General features: G+C 36.7%; 1 protein-coding gene across 2 annotated transcripts in view; it reads right to left on the bottom strand.

Moving 5' to 3' along the window:
* The window catches only part of PLGRKT (plasminogen receptor with a C-terminal lysine), a 72,980-nt gene extending 64,879 nt beyond the window's left edge, over positions 1-8,101 (bottom strand). For both annotated transcript variants that reach the window (XM_033085224.1, XM_033085220.1), the window contains exon 1: positions 8,010-8,101. Coding sequence is in view for 1 of the 2 variants with exons in the window: in XM_033085220.1 (XP_032941111.1) it covers positions 8,010-8,012 (3 nt within the window). In the remaining variant the exon portion in view is untranslated. The remainder of the gene's footprint in view (positions 1-8,009) is intronic.
* Positions 8,102-12,412: the final 4,311 nt, after the last annotated feature.

Below are 12,412 nucleotides of genomic sequence, written 5' to 3' on the forward strand. Positions count from 1 at the left end.
CAAACTTCATTTCTACAAAGTTGTTCAGTTTTCTGAAATGGCTGAGCAAGAGATGTGTCCATGGTCATAGGTATAGGTGGAAAACATCATATCTGCTTAATTATTATTTTGCTAACTTAAATATAACTGATACAATATTGCCTCAATAAACAGTGCACTATACTTATAGCTATGCATACTTTGCAGCAAGTAATTCTGATTAAGGTATTTTAGTCTAATTATCATTATCATCAATAATGAAAAAGAAATAATTTCTTTATATAAGTATATTTGGTTTGCCATTTTTAATCATTCAGGACAAAGTCATATAAAGGCTCAAGTACACCTATGTAAACCTTTAATTGTAAAGGATTAAGAATAAAGTGTAAAATATAAAATAAATGTAAAGAAGTAAACATAATATAAAGTAATAAACTGTTGACCAGGTCTGGGGCTAAGATTGAATCCAGCACACCAAGACTCCACTCTGAGAAGGAATTTGGAAAGCATATATATCCTTTCTGAACTGAAAGGAAGGTCTCCTTGATCAACCTTGTGCAAAGATTTAATTCTGCTCATAACAGGTACCCTGTCAGCAACAGCATATATGACTTAGCTGCAGTTCTGGGCTACACTTATAACACACTCCTTGATATGTTATTTCAAAGTATAATCATAACAGATTATTAAACTTCCTGTTTCCCAGCCTGCATAGTCTTTCTTCTTGTCGTTGTCCTTTGTATAATACTTGAGTACTCCTTGGATTTTGCCTGCCTGTCCAAGTGAAGATAGGATTGTTGATAAGTAAGTTCTCTCACAAAGGTTATTGGAGCAATAGCCCACCAGAATCGAAAGGAATTGTTCAGAAGACAATAGTGGCAGGGAGACAAAGGTATAAAGTGGCTGTATGTTAAATGCACTGTAGTGATTAGACTTCTAGAGAGTTTGAGAGAAGAGAGGGCCAGAAGAAGCTTTATAGTGAAAGAACTAGTGCAAAACATCTACAGCTAGAGCTCAGTAAGTTTATGAAAGGAATTTTATGCCGTGAGTCTTGTGACATTGGGATCCTGGATGTGACAATAAAGACACCTTCAATTCTGCGCCTCTGTTTTAAAGATCACAGAAACCCTCTTTAACACAACCTGAGGTATATACCTTTGAGGACACCATCCCTCCTGGAGCTGGAATTTTGAGACACTGTTTCTTCCTCTGGCATTTCATAGGTTAGGACAATAGGATAAGGTTGGGCTTGTTATCCTCCAAAACCTGGTACCTGTAGATCTCGGTGCTGCAAACTGTGTTTTGATATATTTACAGAAGCACACTGATGTACAGCAGACTATTCTACAGCAAATATCCTTGAAAGCAGGGATACCTACTTTCATAAAGCGACTGCCCGAAGAACAGGACATACACCCCCACCATCACAGTACTGTATTTATTCGAACTTTGGGAAACAGTTGCAGGTAAAAGTAGCAGGAAAATAGCTGACTATGTTTCTGAAAAAGAGAGATTAACTACATTGATAACTCAGATGGCTGCTTTCAGAAGGAACAAGGTGGTCTATTTTGGCCCTATTTTCTATCCTCGGTGTGAGTTCTCCTAAGAAGACTTGAGAAAGGGACTACTTTTTTGTACTGAATCTTGCTATTTGTCATCTGATCTATTTCACAAGAAGTAAGAACTTCCTTAGAAAGGGATTTAATTATCTGACTTCATGTTTTTTAATTGAAGCATCAACACAGTGTCTCCTATCTGATAATCTAAAAATGTTTTCCAAATATCTTTTACTGATGGAGAAGGTAAGTATGTACCTTAATAAAAACAGACTGAAGGACATCTCTGAATTTTCACTACAATCCTCATGTAACTAGTTTTACTATCCTTGCAAGGTAAACTGTCAGTGAGCTGCAAGACCAGGGCTGCTCCATGAGGGGCTATGGACTAAGAAAAGAGGGCAACCTCAGCACCACATCCTCCCCAGCAGGGTTTAACACCAAGGTTAAGCAGGATGAGGGTTGGTGACACATATCTAAACAACCCTTTCTCAGTCAAAGTGATTGAGTGAAGTTCAAGTCCCGCCCAGGAGACCTGGTTGAGCACAGTCAGCCAGGCCTGGACACAGGACAATCTACAGCATGCACCAATGGCCCAGTCACGAAAAGCAGTAAGTGAGGAAGACAGGGGACAAGGCTGGGCACAGATCTACCTACAGCTCAGCTCAGGCAATGCTTGGGTGCCTGGGCATGAACTTAAAGGGGTGTTTATGGGCCCATGGGAAGCATTGAGGCTCGCCAGTGAGGCTGGCCAGGGTAGCAAAAGCCCTCTGTTAGACATATCCACCCAACAATGAGGAGTCCATTGCCCTCTATAAGACATCCTGTGTTCAATATTTCTACTTTTAATAGCAATAATTTTTGTACTAGAGTAGGATGTCCCCTGCAAGTCCTACTTTTAAAACAGCCACTTATGGAGTAACTATGCTACTTCTGCTTTAACTGTAGTATTTAACCACTGCCCTGCATATGGCTATTTTTAAATATTAAACGGTTTGGAGTTTCTTTTGCAATAAAGAAACACAGATGTTCAAATATATTTATTCACAATCACATCACATCTAAATGTCTGTTAACAAAAGCTGAGTCAGTTAATTTCCAGTTGTTCTTCATTGCACAGCAGCACTATTTTTTCCTTGTGAAATTCATAACAGTTTGAGTTCTCAGCAGATTTGGAAAACTCTCAGCAGAAATACAGCTGACATGCACCCACTCAAGATATTTTTGTTTTTCTGAAAGTATTAATCAAGGAAAAAACCTTGTCCCAGCTCCTCTTACAGCTAAGTTCTGCTGAACTGACCACAATGTGTTGACAGATCTTATCTCAATTTAGGAGGACTGGTTATACACTTTATCTACCTACTATCTTTTTTTTCAAAATAAACTTGGTTATATCTAAGGAAATGTCATCTGACATCTGTTTCTGACACATACATAGTGTGACTTTGCAATTTTCCTGCTTCTCACAAGTCAGCAGACCAAAGACTGGTAGGGCTGATAATGCAAGAGCAAGTTCTAGAGATCTTTTTTGCAGAAGTTCTGTCTTTACTGAATAATCACACTTAGGCAAGACCTTCCAATTGAAAGATAGTATTATACAAGGTAGCAAAGAGTACAGAGCCAAGTGATTTTCAGCTAAATAAATCATCAGCACAGTTACCACAGACCTATTACCAACTAGAGTAATGGAGAACTATAAAAAGTATCTCATAAGATCTCACCAACTAAAGAAAAAAACCAACAAAACCAAACCACAAAGTGCAAGAGCAAGGCAAGTACCATTAAAAAAAGAAAATGTTGATAATAACTATGATACCTTCCTGCATCATCTCCACCACCCCAACAGGGAATACATTGCTAAAATTCTGAAACAAGTTTGACTAAGGCACCTGAGGACGTGAAAATAGTTAAGTACCTAAGCAAACTGTGCTGATACGCAGTTATTTAACTGCTGTGCTGGCATACTGCGTGTCTCAAACAGCTACAGGATTCTAATGGGGGTCTTCAATCAGGAATTTGATAGTTAAATTAGTAAAGGTTTTCAGTCCCATTTGCTGGCTGGTTCTTCTCCTCTCCTGCTGCCCTCCTCTGTATATTTCATATTTCAAATTTCTCTTGAGCAGTATGTGCCAATAACCACAGGAGAAAAAAAAATAGAAATGAAAACATATTTGTTAACATTTTTACCTATATAACTAACACCAAGTCAGAGCACCACTGTGAGGTTGATGCTTCAAATAATCCCTTTCTTGCCAGTAAGTCTCCACAGACTTTATTTTACTAATACAGAGATGCAAGTATTTTATGATATTTGACTAAGATGCCATTTCAAGTCAGAATTTATAAATACAACCAGACAAGCTGCCTGATGGCCAGGCATCATGCTCTGTACATGGATGTTGGGGGCATGTGAGGGCTGTTTCTGTATGTCATGAGAAATACAGCTCAAGTTGCTTCTCATAGGAAACAGTGAAGGAAAACAATATCACTGAGAAATCTGGTTATCTTTCTTCTTTTAAAAAAAAAAAGCTGTGTTGTTTCTTCTTTTTAAGAATATTTGCTGTGCACTAGCAGGACTGCGTGCATGCTAGCACGCACTTTGTAATAAGAGAAATTTGGAATTTAGGTCTGGTGCTCCTACATTTTTAATGACACCTAGCCCTGGTCAAAGAGAGCAAACAGTGCTATTGATATGGTGAGACGTGTTTTACCCATCATGTATATCTTGAAACACCCGATGGCCAGTATTTCCACTGGGTTTGTCAGTATTGAAATTATAATGTCCTGTTCTTGGTGCAAAATCTTGTATTACTGCACCTCCACTATTTTACTGGCAGAAGCTGAGGTTTCAGCTCCTTCATTCCAATTTGCATGTCACATTTGGAAATTTCTCGAGACGTTTGCAACAAAGCACAGGACTCTACCTGTAACATGGGAATTTCAGTTTGCTGCCTCACCAAGAGAAATATTATTTTGGAATTTACTTCTTAGTGGGAATAGAAGAAAGGAGGGATGAAATCTCAGTATTTCAACAACTATATAAAAGTCTCATAAATCCAAGAATGTCACATGACTCCAGACATGCACTCCTTTAAATACAGCTTTTCTCCAGATTTTGCTGAGAAATGGCATACCTGGTTTTCCCACATTTACACAGAACTAAATCCTCAGGGGTGCTGAGCTGTTGCAAGTATCTATGTTCAACAGCAGCTCCAAAACTGAACAGTTGCAGGACTAGATCTGTAAACTTAATTTTTCTACGGACTTCAGTTATGAATGTCCTGTGCTTGCTACAAGCCTTGCAAGTTGATAAAGCAAGGTTTCAAGACCAGTGCCTGTGTGCCTTCTCATAAGCTCTCAGATGTCTGTCAGAGGAATTAAACAAAAAATAAAATTTTGCAAATCCATCCATTAAAAAGTAATTTGTAATTGGTGAGTCACTGAGGTTCTGTTTTTTAAATTTCAACAGATATGAATTAGAATTCTATTAGTACAAGGTTGCAGTATAAAATAGATACTCCATCAAAGAACAAAACATATCATTTTGAAATGTGTTGCCTGAATAAAAGCTGAAGCAGGCTCATTGGATACTGTGATTGAAGGATTAAAATTTTACCCCATTTAATGCTGGGGAATGCTTGTGAATTATATATTATGCATTTCAAATGGAGGCATCACAGGAATGACAGTGATTTTCGTTCTAGGCATTTTGATTTTTAACCTTTAGGAAATCTTGTCCACGCTCACCAAGTAACAATACATACTGGCTGATTAACTGATTTTGGAAAAAGTAAAAAAATGGTAATAAAACACATACCTGCAATGAAAACACACCGATTTAGTCCTTCTATTGATTTAGTACCTAACCAAATGCCAAGCTTCACTGGATACTCCCTAGGTATTATACTGGAAAGGACAGTGAATACCAGTTCTTGTTCATATCATCCAGTTTGATAGATTTTGCAATGTTTCCCCCTTATCTCTTCCTTCTGGGCCTCCTATGCAAACAGACACTGCACTCACACAAGAATGGACACACAGGTGGCCTGATCCTGTTCCTCCTCTCTGGCTGATCAACAGCAACACATATACAGGCCCTCACCCATGTACGTCAAATATATGTTCACATTTGCAGTCCTTTTCATGTGATGTACAATAATTTTTCACATTCTTTTTGATGAATTTAACCCTTGGTCAGATTCTACTCAGCAGCCTGCAGTCCTGAGGACTTTAACCATTTCTTGTTGCCCTTTTTTGACATCAAAAGGTCAGAATAGCCTACTAGGTTCATGTGACAAGACCACTTTGAACTTACTGACAAAATACTGTTCTTATTACCATCAGTAAAGTAATATCGAGCTGGCATCTGTTAGGGCAAAACATCAGTGACTAAAAAGTGTTTAAAAGCTGATACTGTAGCTGTAGTTCAGGAGTGCATGCTTCACTGATTTTAACTTGTAAATAAGAACTTCTTAGTACAGTATGCCACAGTACAAAGTACACAGCTAAACAGTTTAACCTATTTACATACTACTGAAGCCAATGTGAGTTGCTAAGGCACTTAAAGCACATGGTTGCTAAATGAGTCTTCTGACTAAACATCCTCCTGTGCCTGCATCTGACATCTGTAAGACATACATTTCCTGTCACAGAGATAATTTCAATATTCATGGTTGGTCAGAATTTTTCACTGACCTACATAAGCAAAACAGAAAAATAGCCCTTAATATAAAAGTACAGTATTCTTAATAAAATCTGATAGATACTCTTAATGAGACTGTAAGCCAGTCACTCCAAGACCTGGGTTCCCCACGTTTTCTTAAGAACAACCGGGGCTATGTTTCATCATATAATGCCTAAAGAGATGAGTAATGGAAAGTTTTTTGCATATCCTTACTATAACTAAGTAATAACCCAAGTCATAAAGCAGTATCCAAACTGGAAAACTAGCATCCAATGATAAATAACAGTTACCAAAACAAGTAATTTTATATTTTGTTCTGCCAGCATTTCAACCAGTTTGCTTCCCAGTTAATATCTTTGTGGGTATGGTCTACAGAAGCTGAAATCCTCCTCTATTTTTTTTTTTTTTATTAACTGGAAATGAGAGCTTTGATTACAATTACAAAAATATGTATTTAACTCTGTCAAGGAACTGCTGAAAAGCTAGCATGACTCAGTGACTGAAAAAATGTGACTACTGCAGTATAGCCTAAAAGCAGAAGTTCATATAACACTTCTCCTTTATACTTTGCTCTTCTGAAGCCGATTTAAATCTCCTGAAGAAAAAGCTCTACAGCTCCACACAGTGTTGATTTACCAACATCAAACCTCTGATCAGGCTACAGAAAATCTACAGATTTTTCTAAATGTGGATAAAGTCAACCAACTTTCTATAATTTTTCAAGTGCATTCTTATTTAATAGTTTTATTTTTCATTTAGGTTATTTAATATTTGTCAGGTTGATCTAGGAATATAACTGACAGTATTTACTGGGGCTTTTTGTGCCTATTTTCAGCTAGTTCCGATGCTACATCTTTTCCGACTTCAGATCTCCAGTTTCTGCAGAAGCACAAGCTTCTGCTTGACAAAAACATCAAATCTGTATCTTTAAATAATTTACATACTTTTGTGTGGTGATGCACATATTCTTAATAAGATTTTAGGAACAAAGACATCGATGACATCTTCAAAACCACAAATATGTCCCTGCACAGTCTCAGACTAGAAGACAGAACTCTTGGTGTGTAACTGTCCTCATTGCTCTGAGCCTTATAATTGGAAAACATTGCCTAATGTGTAGGGTACAGTCAGGAATGAAAGCAATTTACCACTAAATACAGTAATGAAAAGGCTTTATTTTATCTGATATTTTTGCACTGAAAGGGTTACCATTTAATCAATGATGATTTGGAATGAGCAATCAATTTCCATGTAATTTACCAAGAAAGAAATTATTTCCAAGTTCCGTCCTGCAGCTGGAAGGTACTTTATGCCATAATACACAGACTATTAACAAATAGGTGCAAAAGAAAAAACTCAAAATAATTTCATTTACATTGACTTCTATAGGAAACAGCTCAAAATATGATGCCTTCTCAGACAATGACAATTTCCATTTTATTTGCAGTTGTCTTTTAGGGCTGTTTAGACAGCTTTATTTCAGTTCTATTTCAACTTGGCTGAAAATGACACAAGGCCCTTACAAAAAAGTTTATTTTATTTTGCTCAGAACTCTGTATAGCTGTAACGCAAAACCAGTAAGAAACCAGGTTCTTGAAAGAAGCATGTAATTTGAACGCCATTTTATAAATCACTTAAGAGCACTCTTGTGTATGTTTCCAAGCAGCTTGGGAATAAAATTCCAAAGTTCAGATCATGCTCTGCTAGGAAAATATTTTAAAAGAACCACCTCAACCACTAAAAACAGATAACCAAGACAGAATGGAGCTACTACAGCTCTCTCTACTTACCATGAAAAAAGCCTGCAGAGGGCACTGCTAAACACTGTCTGCATCTTAACATCCTTTTAGATGTTATTTAATACACATCTCAGTCCAAATAATGCCTACAATGAAGAGACACAGAAGACAAGATAAGGTTAATATCCACTAACATTATAAAAGAAAATCCCAATGTTTTCTTTCTTCCTTTTACTGTTCCTTATATCTGCTCAAGAAGAAACCTGTGGATGTGTTTTACATCCTGTCACTCTGCCTCTTGGATACAGACTGCGTTCCATGCTGCAGAGGATGTGCAACAGACTGCCTGAACAGACTCCCGTCCCCAGTATCTGTTGTCCTTTACTGTTCACCTTCAGACTGAAAACAATCAAATTCATCAACAGAGCTGAGGCATGATCTGTTACAGGTAACACTGTATTTACACATGTGCTATGGATAACATGTGCGGATATAATATGTATAGCAATGTAATTCAAGTGCATTTCCTTTGAAATTCAGATTATACAATAAAGCAGATGTTCACAAAATTTCAGAAACACCTAGTATAACCAGTAATTTAAATGTATAATATATGACAAATCTAGGCCATCCTATCTACCAAAGCTTCCATATGCAATAGCTCCTCTGTCTCCAACTCTTTAGTCTGCAGCTCCCATACCCGTCTAATACACTCTAACATTTCTGTGTAGCCCGTACTTAACGCAGATGGTGTTATATGGTAAAAACACGCAGTTATCACCCAAAAAAAGTTTCATCAATTTCTTTCCACACATGGCAGCTTGCATGGTTTGTTGGTCAGTTTGTTTACAGTGAATATGTCTTTCCAGTACTGGTTCATACTCAAAGTTATGTTAGTAAATGTACACCAGAGTCACTTAGCTCCTTCTACAATCCCCTTTTTCTCTTGGAAAGTAATATATAGTTTATAAACTCTTTATTGAATAGCATGACCCAATCCAATTAAATGATTTGCAGTTAAGTTGGTGCTTTGCATAGAAGGCAGCACTGGGTGTTTCAGAATCTAAAATAATTTAATTATTTTCTAAAGCTGAGATTTCAAAATGATCTGTGATTCTAGATGTTTTGTCTTCCTAGTATCAAATATCAAAGGAATGCAGTTCTCTAGACACATTCAGAAACCACAATGGCTTTTGGCAAAGTAATTGTGTGTACAAAGCAAATGCTTCAGTGATAAGCTATACATGAAACTAAGAACATATTCACCAGTCACCGAAACCCAGATAATGAAGCCTGAAAGAACAGACTGTATTTCTAAGGATATTTTTACTGGTGTAGAAGATTTTTTTAAAACACCCTCCTCCACTGAATTTACAGCAGTTACGAAAACCAAATTTAAGTCCTCAGGCTGTATAATCTGAAGAATCCAGATTTTCTGCAAATGTTGTGTTAGCTATGTTAAATCTGATAGACCATGGTTTTGGCATTCCAAAACTTTGAAATACTTATTTCCCTTTTAATCTGGCTTTATATATTGCTATGGCTGTTAATGCATGCAATGAGCTCTGTCATGATTTCTCTTTCTATTTTCTCAGAGATAAACAAAAGAAAGTGCTTTGAGCCCAAATTTATTTGATTTCTAATCTAACTACATCACAACCACAACTTTATCCACTCTAAAATTCACTAGTAAACTTTTAAATTTTAGCAAATTTTAGCTTTGGGTTCTTGAATGCTTGGTGAAAGCCACTTTTCAATAATACATACATTTAAGAAATTTAGAATACAATTTTTGTAACTTGTTTGGTTTACCCACTGGGAAAAAAAACCCAAAACAAAACGTTATTGCAATACAATGTTGAATTGTGGGTGGAAACTGGGTTCTAAAACTACTGGTTTATACTGCTGGTAACACAAACAGTTCAGTCAAAAACTGAAATGCTATCATCTGATGTGTGCAAAATACACTATAAAATGGATGGTGGTATATAACATATAGTCAGAGAATGATCTGAAACCAATCATTATTAATTATATTAATTTATAAATTATTAAATGGTAAATAATATTGCCAAATAAATGTTTGACCATCTGTGAGTGACTGATTGCTAGAAAAATCAGGTAGAATTTATCTAATTCATTAGTTGCACTTTCTTAGCTCAGAATTAGAGCTGAACTCTAATTTTACTGTATTTAGATGTAGTTGGGTACAGTAAACAACTTTGAAAACTGTCATAAAATAAATTTAAAATTAGGATTAACAATTCTGCTCCAGAATTGTTTTTGTCCCAGTACTTCAGGCCATCTACTGTACCCAAGCAAAAATTGGTGCATTTAGTAACAGTATAATAAACTATTCTTCCCCTTCTTCCTAACAGCCTCTTCACAGGAATATTCTTTCCAGCTCTCTCAGCTGAATTCAGAAATTGTCTGAAACAATCCATGATTTTATTCTTTACCCACTAGAGGCAACTAATTGGTACCAGCCTTAGCATCTAATCTTTGTTGTTTTCTTCCTTTTACTTCTAAAATATGTAATATTTTCTTGTGGTGTTACAAGAGGTCAATTCCCTTTTACTGGGCTCATTTTGGACTGTCAGGGGTTTTTCAAAATTTCTGATATTATTATTTTGATACTTCATTACATTTCATCTTTAAGGATGGTAACAACCATTATAATTCACCATCTGAGAACACTTCTGTGGATGGTCTGTGGGAAAATGATTTTAGTATTTGTCCTACTTTGTCCTATTTATCTGGAACTGTTCTCAATGTAAATGAGAACCATTTTGTGGGTCAGTGGATGACTAACAACATGGGTAGTTTAAATAACAGGCTAGTCTATGGAAATCTTCACACTTCATCAGCAGAAAGCTGCAAGGTTTAAGACTCATTTGTGCCACAGCCAGTTTTACAAAGTGAAGATGACTTAATGAAGACATTTTAATGTATATAACACAGATGCTTACTCATTGTCACACACTGTGTTTTAGTTGACACAATGCCTGCATGTGTAAGTAGCATGGCAAAAACTTTGACACTGACTCTGATAATGCCTCACTAACAGTCTTTCTGTGAGTTTTCTTCTTTTACTTTGAGCTATGCTGCTACTAGTGACAATAGTGGGGGGAAGAGTAATTATTCTTTTTAAATTTAACATGCAGGAACTGACACTGTCACTGCTCACACAAGGGCTGCAGACACATTAGGTGAGTGCACAGTTTGAATTACAACTCAGGGCAACAGCTGCATATCAACACCAGGATTCTTAACAGAGGAAACTATGCAGAACAGCTAACCTTGTCCAACATTTTCATTCCCCATCTGCTTTGCCATCAGCAGTGTCTCCTCCTTCCTTTCACTAACCTGCTAATATCCAAACTTACATACCTAGGCTTATGACATTTCAACGTCCCTGGATGTTCCCACAGCTCCACATGACCTCTTCTTTTCCAGGACGCAACAATATCAGGGGTGCAGTTTCCAAAACAACATGACTGTCACTGAATAGGCAGCTGCAATCATGACTTATTTCCAACTTGGTGAAGTTGACGACAACTGACAAGTGGATATTTGTGAATAAAGAGCTTTCATAATTCTATTGAGCTTTGTTATCATTATGTTGCCACTATCTCCTGTAATTGTGCCTTGGTAGCCACTGACAGAGCTGTTCAAGAAACCCTCTGAACCTGGTCTACTGCACACATTTAATTTCTACACAACTTTTGCATCCTGAAGTATTATGAGTTCCATACCACAACACTCAAAACCACTTTTCTAGTCAAGTACAAGCAGCCTTTTATTAGAAAAAGTCTATCACTACTGATTTACCATTCTAGGCATTTAGATTATTTCTTGATTCAGTCTACAAAAATGTACCAAAAGCGTTACCTACTTTGGATCACTCACTTGTGTGAGGAATCTGGTAATCACACTTTCAACAACATACTGCCATTGTCATTTTCTCAAATTTCAAATACGTGCCTCATGTCTTTCCACACAGAAAAGAACAATAGCAGCAATCCAAAAATTGCAAAAGCTTGTCTCTACTTTTTGCACTATGTACAGTTACCAAAAAATCCTACCATATAGTTGTTATTAAAAGCAGTAGCTGTTTCCTTCATTAATTAATGCTGGTCTCAGCACAAAACCTCACATTGGTCCACACACAGGAATAGCATGATCTGGAAATATGTTTGCTTTTTACACAAACATTGTAGGATGCTGCAGCATTAACTAAGGAAGCTACAAACAAGTATGAAAAACATGCAGATCTCTTACTAACAGGTTTCATGGAATTTCTTTGACAAATTTCTCCTTACTTTCAAGTCAAATGAACTTGGCTAAATGGAATTAATCAGAAGAAGGATGATTCTATAGTTTTAAGTACTCTTCAGTGTGCATTTTGAACCATTTATTTCATAATCTGAGGAATAGAAGGAGAGTCAGCAAAA

This window comes from Catharus ustulatus, chromosome Z (assembly GCF_009819885.2).
Source record: "Catharus ustulatus isolate bCatUst1 chromosome Z, bCatUst1.pri.v2, whole genome shotgun sequence".
NCBI classification, from domain to species: Eukaryota; Metazoa; Chordata; class Aves; order Passeriformes; family Turdidae; genus Catharus; species Catharus ustulatus.